Source organism: Phalacrocorax carbo, chromosome 2 (genome assembly GCF_963921805.1).
Source record: "Phalacrocorax carbo chromosome 2, bPhaCar2.1, whole genome shotgun sequence".
Taxonomy (NCBI): domain Eukaryota; kingdom Metazoa; phylum Chordata; class Aves; order Suliformes; family Phalacrocoracidae; genus Phalacrocorax; species Phalacrocorax carbo.
Window position 1 is genome coordinate 119834446 of NC_087514.1, and position 16383 is coordinate 119850828.

At 42.4% G+C, this 16383-nt stretch overlaps 1 protein-coding gene and 1 long non-coding RNA gene across 9 annotated transcripts in view; one reads left to right on the forward strand and one right to left on the reverse strand.

Annotated features, from left to right (window-relative positions):
• The first annotated feature begins 930 nt into the window (after nt 1–930).
• On the forward strand, nt 931–3234 carry LOC104042555 (C-C chemokine receptor type 8). Its single transcript, XM_009502024.2, has one exon. The coding sequence runs from the start codon at nt 1002–1004 to the stop codon at nt 2055–2057; it is 1056 nt and encodes a 351-aa protein (XP_009500319.2). The 5' UTR covers nt 931–1001; the 3' UTR covers nt 2058–3234.
• A 1812-nt stretch (nt 3235–5046) lies between these two features.
• LOC135312037 (uncharacterized) overlaps nt 5047–16383 on the reverse strand; it is a 38856-nt gene continuing 27519 nt past the window's right edge. For 5 of the 8 annotated variants that reach the window (XR_010371658.1, XR_010371661.1, XR_010371660.1 and 2 more), the window contains 3 exons: nt 15533–15603; nt 7032–14687; nt 5047–5472 (listed from right to left, as the gene is read on the reverse strand). This is a non-coding gene — a long non-coding RNA (uncharacterized LOC135312037). The remainder of the gene's footprint in view (nt 5473–7031; nt 14688–15532; nt 15604–16383) is intronic. The other 3 variants (XR_010371664.1, XR_010371663.1, XR_010371665.1) reach the window with 3 other exon arrangements.

The window sequence follows — 16383 nt, forward strand, 5'->3', positions numbered from 1 at the left end:
TTTGAAATAGTGTCTTTTGAAAGAACCATTACTTCTTAAAATGTGACTTAACTGTTTAACACTGCAAAGCAGATCCCCTTTTATAGAGGTCATGAGGTGACATCGGAAAAAAAAACGGTGGCTAAAGCAGTGGCTCACTTTTGGAGAGCAGGTCAGACTATTTTAAAGTTGTCTTCACTGCAGTTCTTCAGAAATGACAGAAAGGAACCACTCCCCTAGATTATTTTGGTTTTCTCTAAACTAGATAACTGCAGTTGGGCAGAACAGGCAGGAGCAATAAACTACTGCGTTTTAGCAATAGGCAGAGCCAAGCTGCTTGCCAGCTAACCTGGAGATCAGTGGCAGGCTTGCTGCAGCAGCCCAGAGTTCAGCACTGCAAGTGCCGCTGTGTGGCCCTGCCAATTCCTTACTGCTGCAGAGGTTTTTTGTATGTGATCCTGCAGCCACCCACGGAAAACTAACTTACATGTCTCTGCACTCCATGCCAGTATCTAGCCCGGATCAGCTCAGTTAAAAATGTGGTTATGCTGCTGGGTGATGGCTTCTTCAGTCACGACACTTTTATAAGGGTTTTTATGGTACAGGCATAAAGCTTCCCCGCCCTGGGAAGCACAAGAAAATCTGGATTCATAGATCAGATACAGGTTTTCTACCATTTTGCACCATTACGACTATTCAGAACATGAATTTTTCCCCATCACTATAATGATGAGAGGCTAACTCACTGACACTGAGGCAGTTTTGGGGAAACCGAGAACATCCCAGTGTTCACACTTATGCATGTATAGGAATGACTGGCAGGCTGCAGGTGCAGCCTTTTGGGTGGTACAGCTGCTCTTGTCTAGCCGGTGAGAACAAGACTGCATTTTGCAGTCCCTCTCTGCCTGGAGGCTGACCCACGAGCTTGATGTAGCACAGAGAGAGGCAGAAGCCACCCTGGGAGTCCTGTGCCAGCACAGCCAGCCATTTATCCCTTGTTCTTTCCTGCACAGGTACCTGAGATGAATCCCACAAGCCAGTTCCTTGGCACAACAGAATATGACTATGGATATGATGAAAACACTGCTCCGTGCAATGAAGGAAACAGCTTTCGCAGGTTCAAATCCCTCTGTCTGCCAATCCTTTACTGCCTTGTGTTTGTCTTCTGCCTTCTGGGAAACTCCTTGGTCCTCTGGGTTCTCCTGACCAGGAAAAGGCTGATAACGATGACTGACATCTGCCTGCTGAACCTTGCAGCCTCTGATCTCCTCTTCGTTGTGCCTCTCCCTTTCCAAGCCCACTATGCTTCAGACCAGTGGGTTTTTGGCAACACTATGTGCAAGATAATGGCTGGCATTTATTACACAGGTTTTTATAGCAGCATTTTCTTTATAACCCTCATGAGCATAGACAGGTATATAGCAATTGTCCATGCTGTCTATGCCATGAGGATACGGACAGCCTCTTGTGGCATAATTATCAGTTTAATCCTGTGGCTGGTGGCTGGCCTGGCTTCTGTACCCAGCATCATGTTCAACCAGCAGCTGGAAATTGAGCAGTCTGTGCAGTGTGTCTCCACATACCCCCCAGGAGACAATACCTGGAAAGTCGCTTCACAGTTTGCGGTCAATATCTTGGGCCTCTTGATTCCCCTTAGCATCCTTATTTGCTGCTACACCGAGATACTGAAAAACCTGCAAAAATGCAAAAATCGGAACAAGATCAAGGCGATCAAGATGATTTTCATCATTGTCATTGTTTTCTTCCTCTTCTGGACTCCCTTCAACATCGCACTGTTCCTAGACTCCCTGCAGAGCCTGCACATCATCAATGACTGCAAGGCGAGCTATCAGATAGCCCTGGCCCTGCAGCTGACTGAAACCATCTCCTTCATCCACTGCTGCCTGAACCCTGTGATCTACGCCTTTGCTGGAGTGATATTCAAGGCCCATCTTAAAGAACTACTTCAGTCCTGTGTCCGTATCATCTCCAGCCCTGTCGGAGGTGCGGGGGCTGGTCAGTCGTTTTCAATGGCCACCCAGCTCTCTGGCTGCTCTGACAGCACAGGGTTCCTGTGAGCCCACCTGGGCTGCCTTCTGGTGCGAGAAGTTGGCCTAAGCTCTAACATGGTCCTGGAGGTTGTACCATGTCTATCATCCTCTTGGGACGACCAGTATATCCATGTCTCCTTTTCAGATATGCCGTGAACTTCAGCACAATAAGTGGCAACGTTATTTCCTGAGAGTGTCAGTGCGTTTGTAAGACGGTGACGCTACAAGCTTGCCACAGAATGATTTTTAATTTTTAGAGCTCTTTTAATACATTTCAGTAAGCAGGGTGCTTCCTCTAGTAGTTATTTTCTCCTCTGATAAAAGCATCGCTTCTGCTTCACCCTCAGATATACTCTGCCTCGTGGAAGCTGTTCCATACCTGAATCCCTACATCCCTGGGACAGATGTGGGACACCCCTCCGGGAGGTGGGCAAGGGGACAGGCATGGGATTACTTCACATTGCAAAGAGGGAATCACCTCAGCCACTGTCACCATTCCCCCTTTGCTGTGGGATGCTCCCAGAGGCACAGCCGGGGTGGCCCTGAAGCTGCTGCTGCCCAAAGCAGCCTTTGGTGATGAAGCCTCCAAAAATAGCAGAGCAAGGCCTCCAGGTGCCCCCTATACTGGCCACTCGTAGAAGCCCGTACACTTGAATGTCCTCATCAAAGCAGCCACGTAGTCTGTGTCGCCATTGGAGGTGTGGGCCCTCGGACCCTGTGTCCCTGGCGCTTGCTCCTAAATGTAAGCAACACAAAATAGCATGTAGCACATAAGCTCTGTCTCTTTTTCTACACAGCATTATTTTCAAACCGTTTTTAAATGTTTTCTTTGAATAGACATATTAACTGCATCTTTTTATATCTTGGCTCCTGAAAGTCTTTCTGGTGACTCACAAACATAGATTAGGATAAGGAAAGGTTGTTTTTACTGATTTTTGAGCTGGTATAACATAAAATATATCTGATGGAACTGAGAGGCACCCTGGAGCTCTCCAGCAAAATAAGTTTTGCCTCCAGTTTTCTGCTGAAGAAGATTTGTTCTCAAAATCCCAATAAAAATTCACAGTAAAAAAATAACATTTATTTTGATGTACTATTACTGTAAATGAAATTTTAAGTTAAACAAGAGACTACCTGAAACCAGGAAAAACACAGCCGGGATATTGTCAAAGATTGTATTTCTGGGGTAATAAAAAATGTTATATGTTTTCTTAGTTCTACCTTTCCTTCTGAAAATATAATTGTATTGTTTTATGTTTCCTAAAAATGTCAAATACATTTTTAACCTCAGTGGCAGATATTCTTGCCATTACTTTCACAGTACAGAAAACACTTTTTTTCATTTATGATAGTGTAATCAACATTTCTAGGTTTTATTCCTCAATGAGTAAGAAATGCACTGCAGCTCAATTATTGTATCGTTTTAGTTCTCAGAAGACTTCTAGGTATTTAGAAACAAAGCCATCTCTTTGTGTATTTCTGTGGGTTTTTTTTGTACTGTACGGGCACTTTAATGATCGAAAAGAAACATGGGCCTGCATCTCTGTCAGATATCTTTCCCGTGGCCAGAATTTTGGAGTTTGGATAAAAGTATTTCTGTCTGAAATGTTCAGTGACATTTACCATCATCTTACCTGTTGATGTTTCAGCTGAAAATGGAAGGGAGAAGAAACAGAAGTTATATACATATATTCTTTTTTAATTGGTATTTTGAGAAGAAAGGAAGATGGAAATGTTTTCTGGGCAGCTCTCATGCGCTGGCACTTCCCCAGTGAGCTGCATGACTGCAGCTTAGGCAGCACAAAACATGGCAGTCAGGAGCCAAGTTTCCTGGTTGCAGAGAAGAGACCCGAGGGGTGTCTTGGTCCAATCCAGACTGCATGGGACTTACAGCACCAAGGAACTGGCTTCAAGGATATAAAGTATCCGTGGAAAGTCCCTGCACATTTTTAGGCCTCTAGATTTCAGCGAATGGTCGTTTCATATCTAGAAGCTTTTTTCATACCTAGAAGCTTTTTTTGGCAGCTATTTTCTGATTGAAATTGACCAAGTGTGAAACAGCAAACAATTTGCCCTGATCACTTTGTTTTGTCAACAGATGTGTAAGAAAGACCAAAACAAAGCAAAGACTGCTTTTAGGTAAAGACAATATTCAAGGGCTCTCTGGTTTTAAAACACAGATTTGAATCATATTTGCAGTCTTGTTAGTCAGAAGAAATAATAAGGAATAAGGGATAAGGTCTCTAAATATTTTTCAATAATTGTTTATTTGCCTTGCTGAATTTCAAATTTCAGAAAGACAAGATGATCAAGAGCACTGTAATTTTTCAAAGATCGTGCCCCTTTTCAGGTTGCTGTGTCATTCAAAGTGATACACACCACATATGTCCCAGACATGCACAATTCTTCCAAAGCCATCATGAAATTCCGCAAGTGTGAACCTGAAATGTCTCAAAGAGAGTCTTGCATCATTAATGCAGCAATGTTTTCAGCAGTAAACTAGGATTCTCTCTGGGTTACAAGACAAGGGCAAAACTCTTTGGTTTCTATTATTTTTTTTGTCCAGCTCCCACTGAAATTATGCTCTGTGTGTGTGTGTAATAGCAGCATTTAGCCCAAATGATATGTGTCGTGGTTTAGCCCCAGTCAGCAACCAAGCACCATGCAACTGCTCGCTCACTCCCCCCTGGTGGGATGGGGGAGAGAATCGGAAAAGTAGAAGTGAGGCAACTCATGGTTTGAGATAAAGACAGTTGAACAGGTAAAGCAAAAGCTGCGCGCGGAAGCAAAGCAAAACAAGGAATTCATTCACTACTTGCCATGGGCAGGCAGGTGTTCAGCCATCTCCAGGAAAGCAGGGCTCCATCACGCGTAGCAGTTACTTGGGAAGACAAACGGCATCACTCCAAACATCCCCCCCTTTCTTCTTCTTCCCCAGCTTTCTATACTGAGCATGATGTCATATGGTATGGAATATCCCATTGGTCAGTTGGGGTCGGGTGTCCCAGCTGTGCCCCCTCCCAGCTTCTACACCCAGCAGAGCACGGGGAGCTGAAAAAGTCCTTGACCAGTGTAAGTGCTACTTAGCAGCAACTAAAACATCTCCACATTATCACAACTGTTTCCAGCAAAAATCCAAAACACAGCCCCATGCTAGCTACTACAAAGAAAATTAACTCTATCCCAGCTGAAACCAGGACAGTATGTGAAGCCTTAACCAAAGAAGTAAAAAACACAGGTTTTGTTGGACTGACTGCAGAGTTTCTTCCTCCTCCTCCTCCTTGTCTTCCACTGCTGTGTTTGAAAGACTGGAATTTAAGAATCCAGAAGGGGAGATCCAAACAACCCATCCTCTGCTCAGGCAGTCAATCTCTCACAGATCAAGACTGCAGATTCTTAGGATGCTTTTCCCTTCTGAAGGCTCTTTCTCTGTCTGATACGGCTGCAAAAAGGAATAATACAAGTAGCTATTTTGCCCCTTTTATTGTATGAACTACCAGAATAGAGACACAAACATACCTAGCATCACCCCAAGTACTCATACACAGCAGAGCTCTCAGAAGCATTGTGCCTCTTCTCTAAACATGAAATTTTATTTTTAATGTTGTAAATCCACAGGATTTTATGCTACTTTTATATCTGATAGAAAGAATCTACAGAGATACTAAGCAATGTTCCCAAATTTTTGCACTTCCATGTGCTGCAATGGTTGGGACTAGACTCTTTTCAATAGTGCCCAGTGACAGGACAAGGGGCAATGGGCACAAATTGGAACACAGGCAGTTCCACCTGAATATGAGGAAAAACTTCTTTCCTGTGAGGGTGACAGAGCAGTGGAAGAGGCTGCCCAGGGAGGTTGTGGAGTCTCCTTCCCTGGAGACATTCAAAACCCACCTGGACGCAGTCCTGCGTCTGCTCAAGCAGGGGGGTTGGACAAGATGATCTCTAGACGTCCCTTCCAACCCCTGCCATTCTGTGATTCTGTGGTTCTGGGTAACACCACTACATGAGCAGAATACTATTAAGAAGCTGGTACTGCTGTTTTTTGCATTATACATTTTTTTTTCAGTAGAAACTTGTCAATGGCAATCTGCTTTCTTCTGCAGATGTAATATTCTCCCTGGAGTAAGGCAGAAAGCAGATGCACTATCATCTTCTCAGTTTCCAGAGTTCTGACACAAAGTAAAATTGGTAAAAGAAGTTTGCAATCTAGTCATAACCAGATCAGCTAGTTTTCATGTGCTGAGATGTTGTCAGCTGCAAATACGACTGCAAAAGCACCAAGGCACATTCAGGTTTGATGTCACCTGGATTTCCTGGTGCTGTGTGTGGTAATGTGTGGTGTGTGGTGTGTGTGGTATATGCCAAAATATCTAGCCCAATCTTGTTCCACTGAGTTAGTGGAAAGTTGATCACTATTCTGAAGAGGATGGAACAAGGAAATTATTGCTGTCTGTATAACAGATCTCCTAATCAGATGTTGCACAACTAAAGCAATTAATGTTTCTCCAAGGACCAAGCTGTAACACCTACCATTGATATTAGGTTGCCAGCTGAAGTGCTAAGTACCACTTTCAATGTTTGGTAACATTTCCCTAGTTAGTTCTAAAATGCATCTGACTGTGCTTGTACTTTCTAGCTATTGATTTTAATCTAATATGTTTCATAATCCTCCTCTTCCGTGTTTCATGTTTCTCTGCCCTTTTGTAGTACGATGCCTATGACACTACACAGGAAAGTATGTCCTTATTCTAGTCCAAGACCACTTGGCAATGTCCAACAAAACATTCAAATGTGCACATCCTCAAAAACACCTCCCAGATCTTTAAAATACAGGAAGTATAATAAAAGAGTGCAAAGCAGTGCAAAGAACTGGGAGAGTTAGAAAAGCAAGAAAATAATGTAAAATGTGGTCCTGTTGGTGACTCCTCTTGGCTCTTCTCCAGCCTGCGATGGCCAAGTTGACAGCTTTTGTAATGTTCCTCAGTCTTATTGACTTACCACGGGACAGCCCAATCTTAAGATGTGACACTGAATTTTAGATGCATCACATTTGGCCCATCTCCCCCAGCTAGGGTCATGAGAAACCTGGTTTGATGAGGGCTCCTGGGAGATTAAAAAAAGTGAACATGGGAGATCATTCTACAGGAAGAAAATTTCCTTAAACTGAGGTTCTGCCTATTCAGGGGCAGTATTTGGAGGTGGTGCACACTCTTGCTCTCTATCTCTTTGGCCCCACAAAGCCCTCCTCTTTCCATAAGGAAGAATGAAGAGCTGCACCTTGTGTGAGAGCAGGGTAAAGTGCTGGTTTGTTCTGTGTTGGCATCTGGATTTGCTCTTATCGTCTAGCAGGCACAGAGGATGTGACCTAGCTAAGGGGCTATGTGGGAAGAGTAACAGAAGGTTAAGGGAGACAATGCACAGAAGCTGTAGATGATGTCTACTTTCCTTGCCTCTTCCACTTCCAGAGAAGAAAATTGGATGTTAATTACTGACTAAATACTGGAGTTTCATTTATTCAACTTTTTTTTTTTTTTTTTGGCTGCATCTGCTCAAGCTCCTAGATTAAAACTAAGTAGAAAAACACAGGTAGAACTCTCATTTAAGATGCTTAAGCAGTATGAAAAATGTGGGAATCAACCCATAGAAAACACCTGTTGAAATGATGTTAGAAATCATTCGATACTTCAGGATGATACAGCTCTGGAAAAAAAAATCACATTGAACTTCATCTTATAACACTGAATTACTTAACCTAATCTTCTCAGTGATTTTGGGAAACCATGATTATATGCCTTTGAAGAGCTGAAAAATTTATTCACGCTCCTACCTGCTGTTCTTTGCTGCCCATTAGATGCTGATGGCAGCGATCTCCAGGCAGACCCCTGTCACTGGGGGCTTTCCAGCCCTGGGACCACACACTCTCAAGAGGTTAGGCTACTTGGTAAATGCTGTCTGACATTCAAAAGACGCTGCAGATTATTTCACAAAAACAAGGTTAGCTCACAAGTCACACACACTACTAGATGGCAAAGACCTGGAAAAAGTGTGCTTTAGGTGCTAGAAATAACTACTTTTTCCAGTGCAATTTCTACAATGGGCAGTTCAGGGTCCTGAATAGATTAACAAAGTCACTTTCAAAATAAGAAATGTGCCAACACAGTAAATACAATAAATACGCAGAGAGACTGCTTCAGAGACACAAACCTGTGAGGTCAAAAAAGTGTTCTGCTGTGATCAGGATGATAAGCAGCTGAGCGCTATGACTAACAGGTCATATGGCTGCTGGTCCTGGATGTAGCTCAGATGCACCTGTAACTGTGAATACAAACACATTTCTCCGCTTATTACAGCCTGTGTGCCAAAACATCCCCAGGACTCGCTTTTGGAGAGTCTCTCAGGTTCTTCAGCAGTTTAGGGACATGGATGTCAGTAGTCTGTGACAGCAGGGGCATGGGACACATGAAGAAGCCTCAGAGTCTGCGGCTAGAATGGGAGATTTGTGACAAAACCAAATAGTGCCACCAACTGCTGGGAACCCAGACAGGGTGTTGAAAAAGAATATGGAAAAAAATATGTCCACAACAGTTGTTGCATGGTAGATGATAAAGTTGTAAAGTGAAAGACCATCATGTCTCAGCAGGAGGGGGAAACATGAAGTTATGACCTGGCACTGCTCTTAATTCCAGGAGCTGTTTTAGCCACTCTCCTACTCCGAAATTTCAACCCACTGTAATATGCTCTTGAGCTTTCAGTTTCCTTGCCCCTTTTTCTTTCTTCTGGGGCACAGCCTTCCCACTCCTAAGGACTACTTCCCAGTCCTAAGGACTACTTCTGCTGTTTCAGGAGCTTCTCTAGTACCTTGATTTATTTTCTGCTGTAAACATGCTAGAGGGTGAGTCTGTGCCTTTGTCCTGCCAGGTTGTTGGCTCTCAAGAGCTGGGGTTGAGCAAAGCTGCCCTGCGCAGAAGGTTGGTGAGTGAAAAAGATGTTGTTGAACTCCTCTGGCCTCACTATCTCCAGCTCAAAAATGTGAAAATTTCCTGAAATATGTTACTGTAAATTCTTAGTATTGTCTTGTGAAATATTCACTGAGTATTACCTCTTGTTCCAGGTGGATGTAACAAGGGAGAGACTTCTTAATCCTGTGAATGGAGACTGTGCTTTCTAAGTGTCTTCTACAGACCTGTCACCCAGTAATATGGTTATTTCATTCAGTAGTACAATATTGGTTTTGCTATTGCCAGGCCACATGCTTTGTACTGCGTGTGCAAGGCCTCAGAACTGAGGCTTGCCAGCCTGGCTTTGTTTGAACTCATCCTGACCTGCCTGAAGCTTTATTTTTGCTTGGTTTAGCTGCAACAGCAGTTCTTCTGAGCAGGTGCCTATATTTAACTTGTCCTAGTTCTGCTTACCTTTGTGTGGCACAACCACAGGTTTTATACAGATAGTAGCAGAAAGTAGTTATTCTTCCTGACATGACTCTAACATGACGCTGCAACACAGAGAAGAACAGTCCTAGTATGACAGCAGAGGCCTTGAGAAATAGGGACAGAGGATGAGGTGTAGAGGGACCCTTTCATGAGGGATCAACAGGCTGAAGCTGTCAGCCTTATGACTGGAGGAGCAGTGGAAGAGTAAAAGCTTTATGCTTAGAAAAGGGGTATAAACTAGGAATTGTGTATACAACAAATTTAACTATTATTTTTGTTATTATTAGGATATTCCTGCCCAGAAGTATGTATTTTTAACTTTTTTCTCTTTTCTTTCTTTTTCTGAGGTAATTAGATCTGAACTAATAATGATTGTTGGATTAGAGTGCTAAAAGTTCAATTATACTAACAATAAATTCCCGGGTTTACGTGTAAGGTGTTTCCTTTTTGCCAATAACAGAACTGTGAGCATTACATTTGCTCCACACATGAGGCCAGCTAGGCAGCATTGAGTGCCTTGGTAGACAGGCTGGGTGTGGCACTGCAAATTTATGAGGCATGGCACCACTTTGGGGAAACCCAAAACAGGGGTGAAAGAGTGCCTCACCCTGAAAGCCTGAGATTTCACAGGTCTGTATATGATAAACAATTTAAAGCCAGGTTCTATCACATGTTTGAGATCCACCACTGAATTCAGTGAGGCAGGATGCAATAGTCATCGGGTATAACATTTTCCAGGGCTTGACATCAGTGTTAAAAGATCCAAATAAGAACTACTTATTACCTTCTCCTCTTAATTAAGATAAAAATATAAAGGAGAAGAGTTGGACCAGCCAAAGTCAATTATATTGCTCATTTGTGGCCACAACTATAACTACCTGTAGTCGTTACACTAGAATCTTAGCTATAGAAATGCTGTCTTCTTTCTGATACCTTGTGTGGGTTTTGTTCTTCTCAATTAGAAATACATTATAACCCAAATACATTATCCAATGCAAACCCCAACTGCATTAATAAATTAACCCAGAAGTGAGACACAGAACTTTCTGTGGTTTACAATTTTCTGCTGAAATGACCTCATAATGCCACTAAATTCTGAAACTTGCCTGGCTTCAACTTTCTTTAAGAACCTGAAAATCTCAGAGGTCTGGCTGAAACTCTGGGGGCCCTTACATGATTTCCATGCCCAACTTCTTTCTCTCCCTTTGTCAGCAGTTCCTTTCATTCTCTTGAACTGGAGAAGATAATCAGGTATCCTCGCTCACCCATCCCAGTGCACTCCAGTGTCAGCTGGTCAGCCTGTCTCCCCTCCTAATGGGTCATCCTGTTCTTCTTCACACTGATTCTCAAGCCAACTGATAAATTGTGTTTTCACTTGCCACAGCTTTCTGATACAGGTTGCTCATGTCCAGAGCCCTTGGCACTAATTTTTCTGGGCTTTTTTCTCAGGCAGAGAAAATGTTAGGCTATATCCCAGGAAAGACTCCCTGATTTCAGAGAAAAAAACCACAAGATTGTTGGGCTTAGACCTACCTGACAGTCTTTTAATTGAAATGAGTGAAGGGAGGGAAGTTGGAAGTGTTGGTGGTGAGCACTGTGTGTTTAATGCATTTAACATATAAACAACTAGGAGATAAGAAATGGTCCCTCATCATTGTGAAAAACAGTAACAGACATTAAACATCTCCACTATCCAAGGACAAGTACTAATAAGATTGAAAATATATTGTGACTTGAAGAAGTCTTGTAAAATGGGGCATCAGTGTATGATGTTAATTCCCTGAAGAAACACGCCAGCAATAGTTTGGTTTTGTGATTTCAGGTGAATCCAAGTGTACTTCAGCCAATGCTAATATATTTTTTCCCTAAGAATTACTTAAAGCTTTGTGTAGGGTTTTATCCCAGCATATGCTTGTTAGTACAACTTAGGCAGAAATACCAGCTTTCCTTTGAATTCTCTTTCTCAGATGGCTTTTCAGTTGAAGTTATTTTTATCTCTCATTTGTGGCTTGCTTTCATCTTAACACTTACACAATCTCTTCCAAGAAGAATGGCAAACTAGTTTGTGCTAGTGTGCTAAATGTGCTAAATATACTGGCATAAAACAATTATTGCAATATGATCTGAGAGTTTCACAAATACAGACGGACTTGGCTTCATATCACACCTGCTAACACTGATACTGCTTTGCACAGTGGCACAAACAGCCTATCCACAACCATTCAACTAACAAAGCAGGTATAAAATATCTCAATTGTGGACAAAGCTGCTGTAAGCTAGGTCTTCCATTCCCATTATACGCAATTAGTACTGCCTTTTTAAAAAAAGAGAGAGAAAGCAATGAAATTTACCACACCATAGTACAGAAGAACCAGTGATCCTCTTTTGCTGGGGATGGACAACAGGATGCATAGTCTGTGGTATCACACTCTGTGGTGTGGTTAGTTTGCTGTGGACTGTGAGAAAAAAGGTTTTGCTGACTTACAAAAAGCCACTGTTTTCTTATGTTTTCTCTGCATAAGCTACTAAGGAAATGGTGTCTCCACCCTGTACAGAAAACCTGTTGGAAGGTGATTAGGATCAGATTCAGTACATCTATAAATCAGTGTAGTATGGCTACCAAGCTGGCTTCAGGCTGCTGGACCCTCCATGGGAAGTTTCTCAGAAATAAAAAAGTCTCCACCAGACAGATGCATGGGAGTGTGAGGCCAGTCTCTGAGAAGACTGAAGACTATCTGGGGCTGGTTGTCTCTTTTGAATTCAGTTTCACTGAGCAGTCCCACAGACACCTGGGAAGCAAAATCAGGGAAGACTTACATTTCAGAGATGCCAAGTCCTATGCCACAAATACTACTGGAATCTGCAACCTTGTCACATGGCAGACACAAGTTCCGCCAAGGGATTTAGGCACTTAGGCCTGAATTTATCCTACCTACCCTTGTCTACTTCGAGCCCATAAATTAAGGACCTTCCCTTTCCACTTAAGCTTAGATTTTCATAGATGGCCTCTGAGGTTGTGTTCCTCATGTTCCAGGGCCCAATGTGAAGACCCAGAACCAGCAGCTACAACAGATGGGAACCACACCCCAGCATAATACTTTGCTTTGGAGAAAAACAGTTCTCAAACCAGGTTCCCCAAATCAATAGATGCTTGACTGTTTATTCATAATCTTGGCACTTCAGATTCCTCATTGCAAAACAGAAATAATTGTATTGATTCATCTCATAAACGTGGTCAGAAGACAAATACTGTAATATCTGTGAAGCAATCAGATACTACCCTAATAGAACTAGAGACACAATCATGAGAGAAAAGCAAAATTCTGCAGTCCAAGAAAGGTACAGGTAGTGTACGTTAAATAGGGGCTGGTCCTGCACGCTAGTGAAATGTAGTAAAAAGAACCCCAAATAACCCATCCCTCAGCTGGGACGATGGATCCTGCAAACTGAACTGAAGGACAGATTACATTGATATTTCCTTGTGTAGCTCTTCCTGTGAGCAACTCAAGAGTATCTTAAGAATATGTTGAACTCTCAATTTACTTACATCTCAGTTGTCAAGTACTTACTTCTCCAAGGCTGTGTGAAATGCCCTAAAGCTGTGAGGAAGTACTATGACACCTGGGCAGCTGATAATACAACTTTCATACGCCATCAATAGAAACTGTATGTTGCTTTCATGTATCTTCCTACCTCTTCCAAAACACAGTGCCCCTTTAGAACACCTGCATGGGTATGAGAAGATAGGGGAAAACCAGGATGGCCTTTGCAGCCTTACTTCTGTGACCTGATGAGAAGCACATACCGTTCTCATGGGCATGAGCAGGGTACAGTCTTCACAGTGCACCACTAAATCTGTTCCTGCTTCTGGATGGCTCATCAGCAGGACTGGTCTTTAGATCTACAGCATAGGTCTCTTCCTCTTCAGTAAAGGATGTAGACAGCATTATCAGGCTTACCTGCTAAAAACCGACCCCAGCCCCAAAGAACAACAAATTGAAAATATTTGGCTTGATCTTTTCCTAAAATAAAGAATGGTTTCTCATCACCAAAAGCCCCAAAGATTTCATTCAGGTTATCTGAAACATGTGATTGGGCTACAACTCATTTCTATTAATGTACAGGTTAGCTGTCTAGTCTGAACTCATTGTCTAGCCTCTTTCTATCACTAAAGATAGCCCCTCCATATGGTGATTCATTCTAGACTAAGGTGGAGTAGCTTAAGACAGTCTGTTACCGTCTGCAAATACCTACCCCTATCTTTTGGCTATAGAGGGAGCCCTTAGACTAGCTAGCCTATTACCAGCTAAGGGTGGGAGAGAGATTCCTACAGCCTATAACATTCAGTTTGAAGGAGTCTGGAATGAATTACCTACTAACAGACCTTGCAAAGTCCTCCTGTGTGCTCCTCCTTGTGCTCAACCAAAGGTGCGACACACCCATCCCTGTAAGCTTGAGGACGGTCGGCAAAATGTCTGCTGAGGGCTACCGTGGATGAGGACGCTCAAGAGGAATCTAACTGCACAGGACTCAGTAATACACTTATTGAACTCCTTTTTCAACACAAAACATCTACTTTGTCCAATTTCACCATAAAAAGGCAGGCTGAAGCACACCAGTGGAATAGGAAAGAACTCCACCGGTATGCACCTTCCCTCCTTGTGCTGTCCTGCTTTGCCTGAAAATCTTAAACATGCTTTGACACAGGGACTGAAGTCAGCTTTTCTCCTTCCACATGGGAGGCCTAGAGTATGAGATGAACTGCAGGGACAATGCTTAATCTTTGCTATGGTCTTAGTGGCATACAGCTGAGGCCCAGTCATTTCTATTTAGGTAATCTGCTTGGCAATTTTACCAATATTTTTGCCAACAGTGAACTGTCTCTAGCTCTCCCATCCACAGGAAGAGAAAACAGACTTCTTCAAGAAATTAGGAAAATTATGTCAGTGCCCTGGGTGTATCCCAACATCTTGACTTCAGTATCCATATAACATTCAAAATTTAAGGCAACAGTATTATTGTCAGAAAAAGCTAATTCTCTCTTATATTCAGCAGTTGATGGAGTAATAGTAGTACATCATGGTTTGGTTTCCTTGCTTCAGTTCTGTCAGTGGTAATGTTGTGACAGCTTGTAGAAAGCCTCAGCTGAAGTAAGACAGTTTTTCTGCAGAAATTTTTCATTCTTTTTTGATTCTTCTCTTTGATACAACCAAGCGGTACCTCCCTGTTTATAGAATTTCAATTGATTAGCATGATGAAGTTAATGTACTCTTTTCTTCCCTTCTTGCTCTTTCTAATTTTATAAATGGAGAGCAGCTCTCTAATTTTATAAGGCAAACAATCATCCCCTGGCAATGTCTCTGACTTCGGGAGGCTTTTCTCCTACTGCTTCCTCTGCTTCCATCTCTTAGGTAGTTCTCTGAATTAGTTAATGCTTATAAAGCTCATTAAACCCTTCCAGAAAAGACGCTAAGAGTAAAATCATTAAAAGTAAGTCTGAGATGTCTCTCCAGAGATCATCTAGTCCTTTTCCAATCATTTCTCACAGTTCATGCTTTCTAGACTGATGAACATTTCATTCTTTTCCCCTGGATTTCTTTAGAGTCCCAATATCCCTAAAAAATGGATTTTCAGGAGGCTCTGTCCTTTCTAACAGGCCCTATGCTCTATCATATAATAATAATTTAGCTACAATTCAAAATGTAGTCCCAGGTGCCTAAATTTAAGTATCCAATAAGAGATATTTCTTTTCTTTTGAATCTTTCTTTTTTCCTGTATTTTATTCTCGATCAAACTTTCTGAAGTAGCTTCCAATTATTTGCATTACCATTTCGGAAAGAAACCATCCCTGACTTTCAAAGGTCAGAGCAATTGGAGCTCAGGCAGCCCAAAACCACTTGTCTTTGATCTAAGCACCCAGACTGGAGGCACAAAGACCTAAAACTCTTTCAAAACAATGAGTACAAAACTGTGCTTTCTTTCTTAAATTCGAAGTGAGTCATGAGTCACTTGTTCCCCATCACAAGGATCCATCAAACCCATTACGCCAAACTCAAGACTGCTGCTTACCTCACAGATTATGCAACTAGCAGATAGGTTTTCCAAGGATGACTTCTTCTGTGATCTTTCCCAGGACTGGTCTGTGTAAGAGAGGAAATGAAAACAAGAATTTAACCATTCCTGAGAGACTTAAAATTTTAGCAGTTCTTTCAACACATGGATGCTTGCAGGTTTATATAAATTTTTTTTCTCTCACGTTTGTTTAGAAAATACTGTCTGCATAGGCTGCTTGCTATACAACCAGGACTTCTTCCTCTCCTGAGTGCAAGAGATTCAATTCCAAAGTGCTGCATTTGCTAAGTTTCCAAAACTTTTGCCATCACTCATAGGTTGGCGCTGCTAGTTTCAGCCATAACTGTCTTTTGCTTGGGCAAACAGATAGAGCAAGCAAAAAGTCCCTGAGAAAGGCAGAAGGAAGTCCCAGTGTCACAAGACAGGGAAAGAAGGCAGCAAGGATTCCTTCTGGTACTCCCAATTACACCCACCCATAGCCCCTGGGCAATGGACTCCAAAGGAGTCCCGCTCCCGAGAGCCCAAAGAAGCCACTTCTCCAGGCAATCACTCCTCTTTCTCATTGGGCAGGGAAAATGAAGTGCCTTAGGCAGGATTTTTGATCTTGCAAGCCAAGCATTTCTTTACCAGGCATAGTAGTTCACAAAAGATTAAACTTGCATAGAAAACTGCCAAACTAGCAGCCTCTACACTGAGTGGTAAGAGATGTCCTGAGTGGTAAAACCATAACTTTTCAAATTCAGACAACTCAGAGGAAGATGCTATAGAAAGAAAATGTTGGTTGTGTCTCCCTGTTATCCACTGTGCCCTGGTAAGGCCCTTTCTGCTCAGGCTTGAAGGCTTTCAGT

Excerpts from the sequence above, each read along its gene's own strand:
- LOC104042555 (XM_009502024.2), top strand. The coding sequence starts at position 1,002 with ATGAATCCCACAAGCCAGTTCCTTGGCACAACAGAATATGACTATGGA.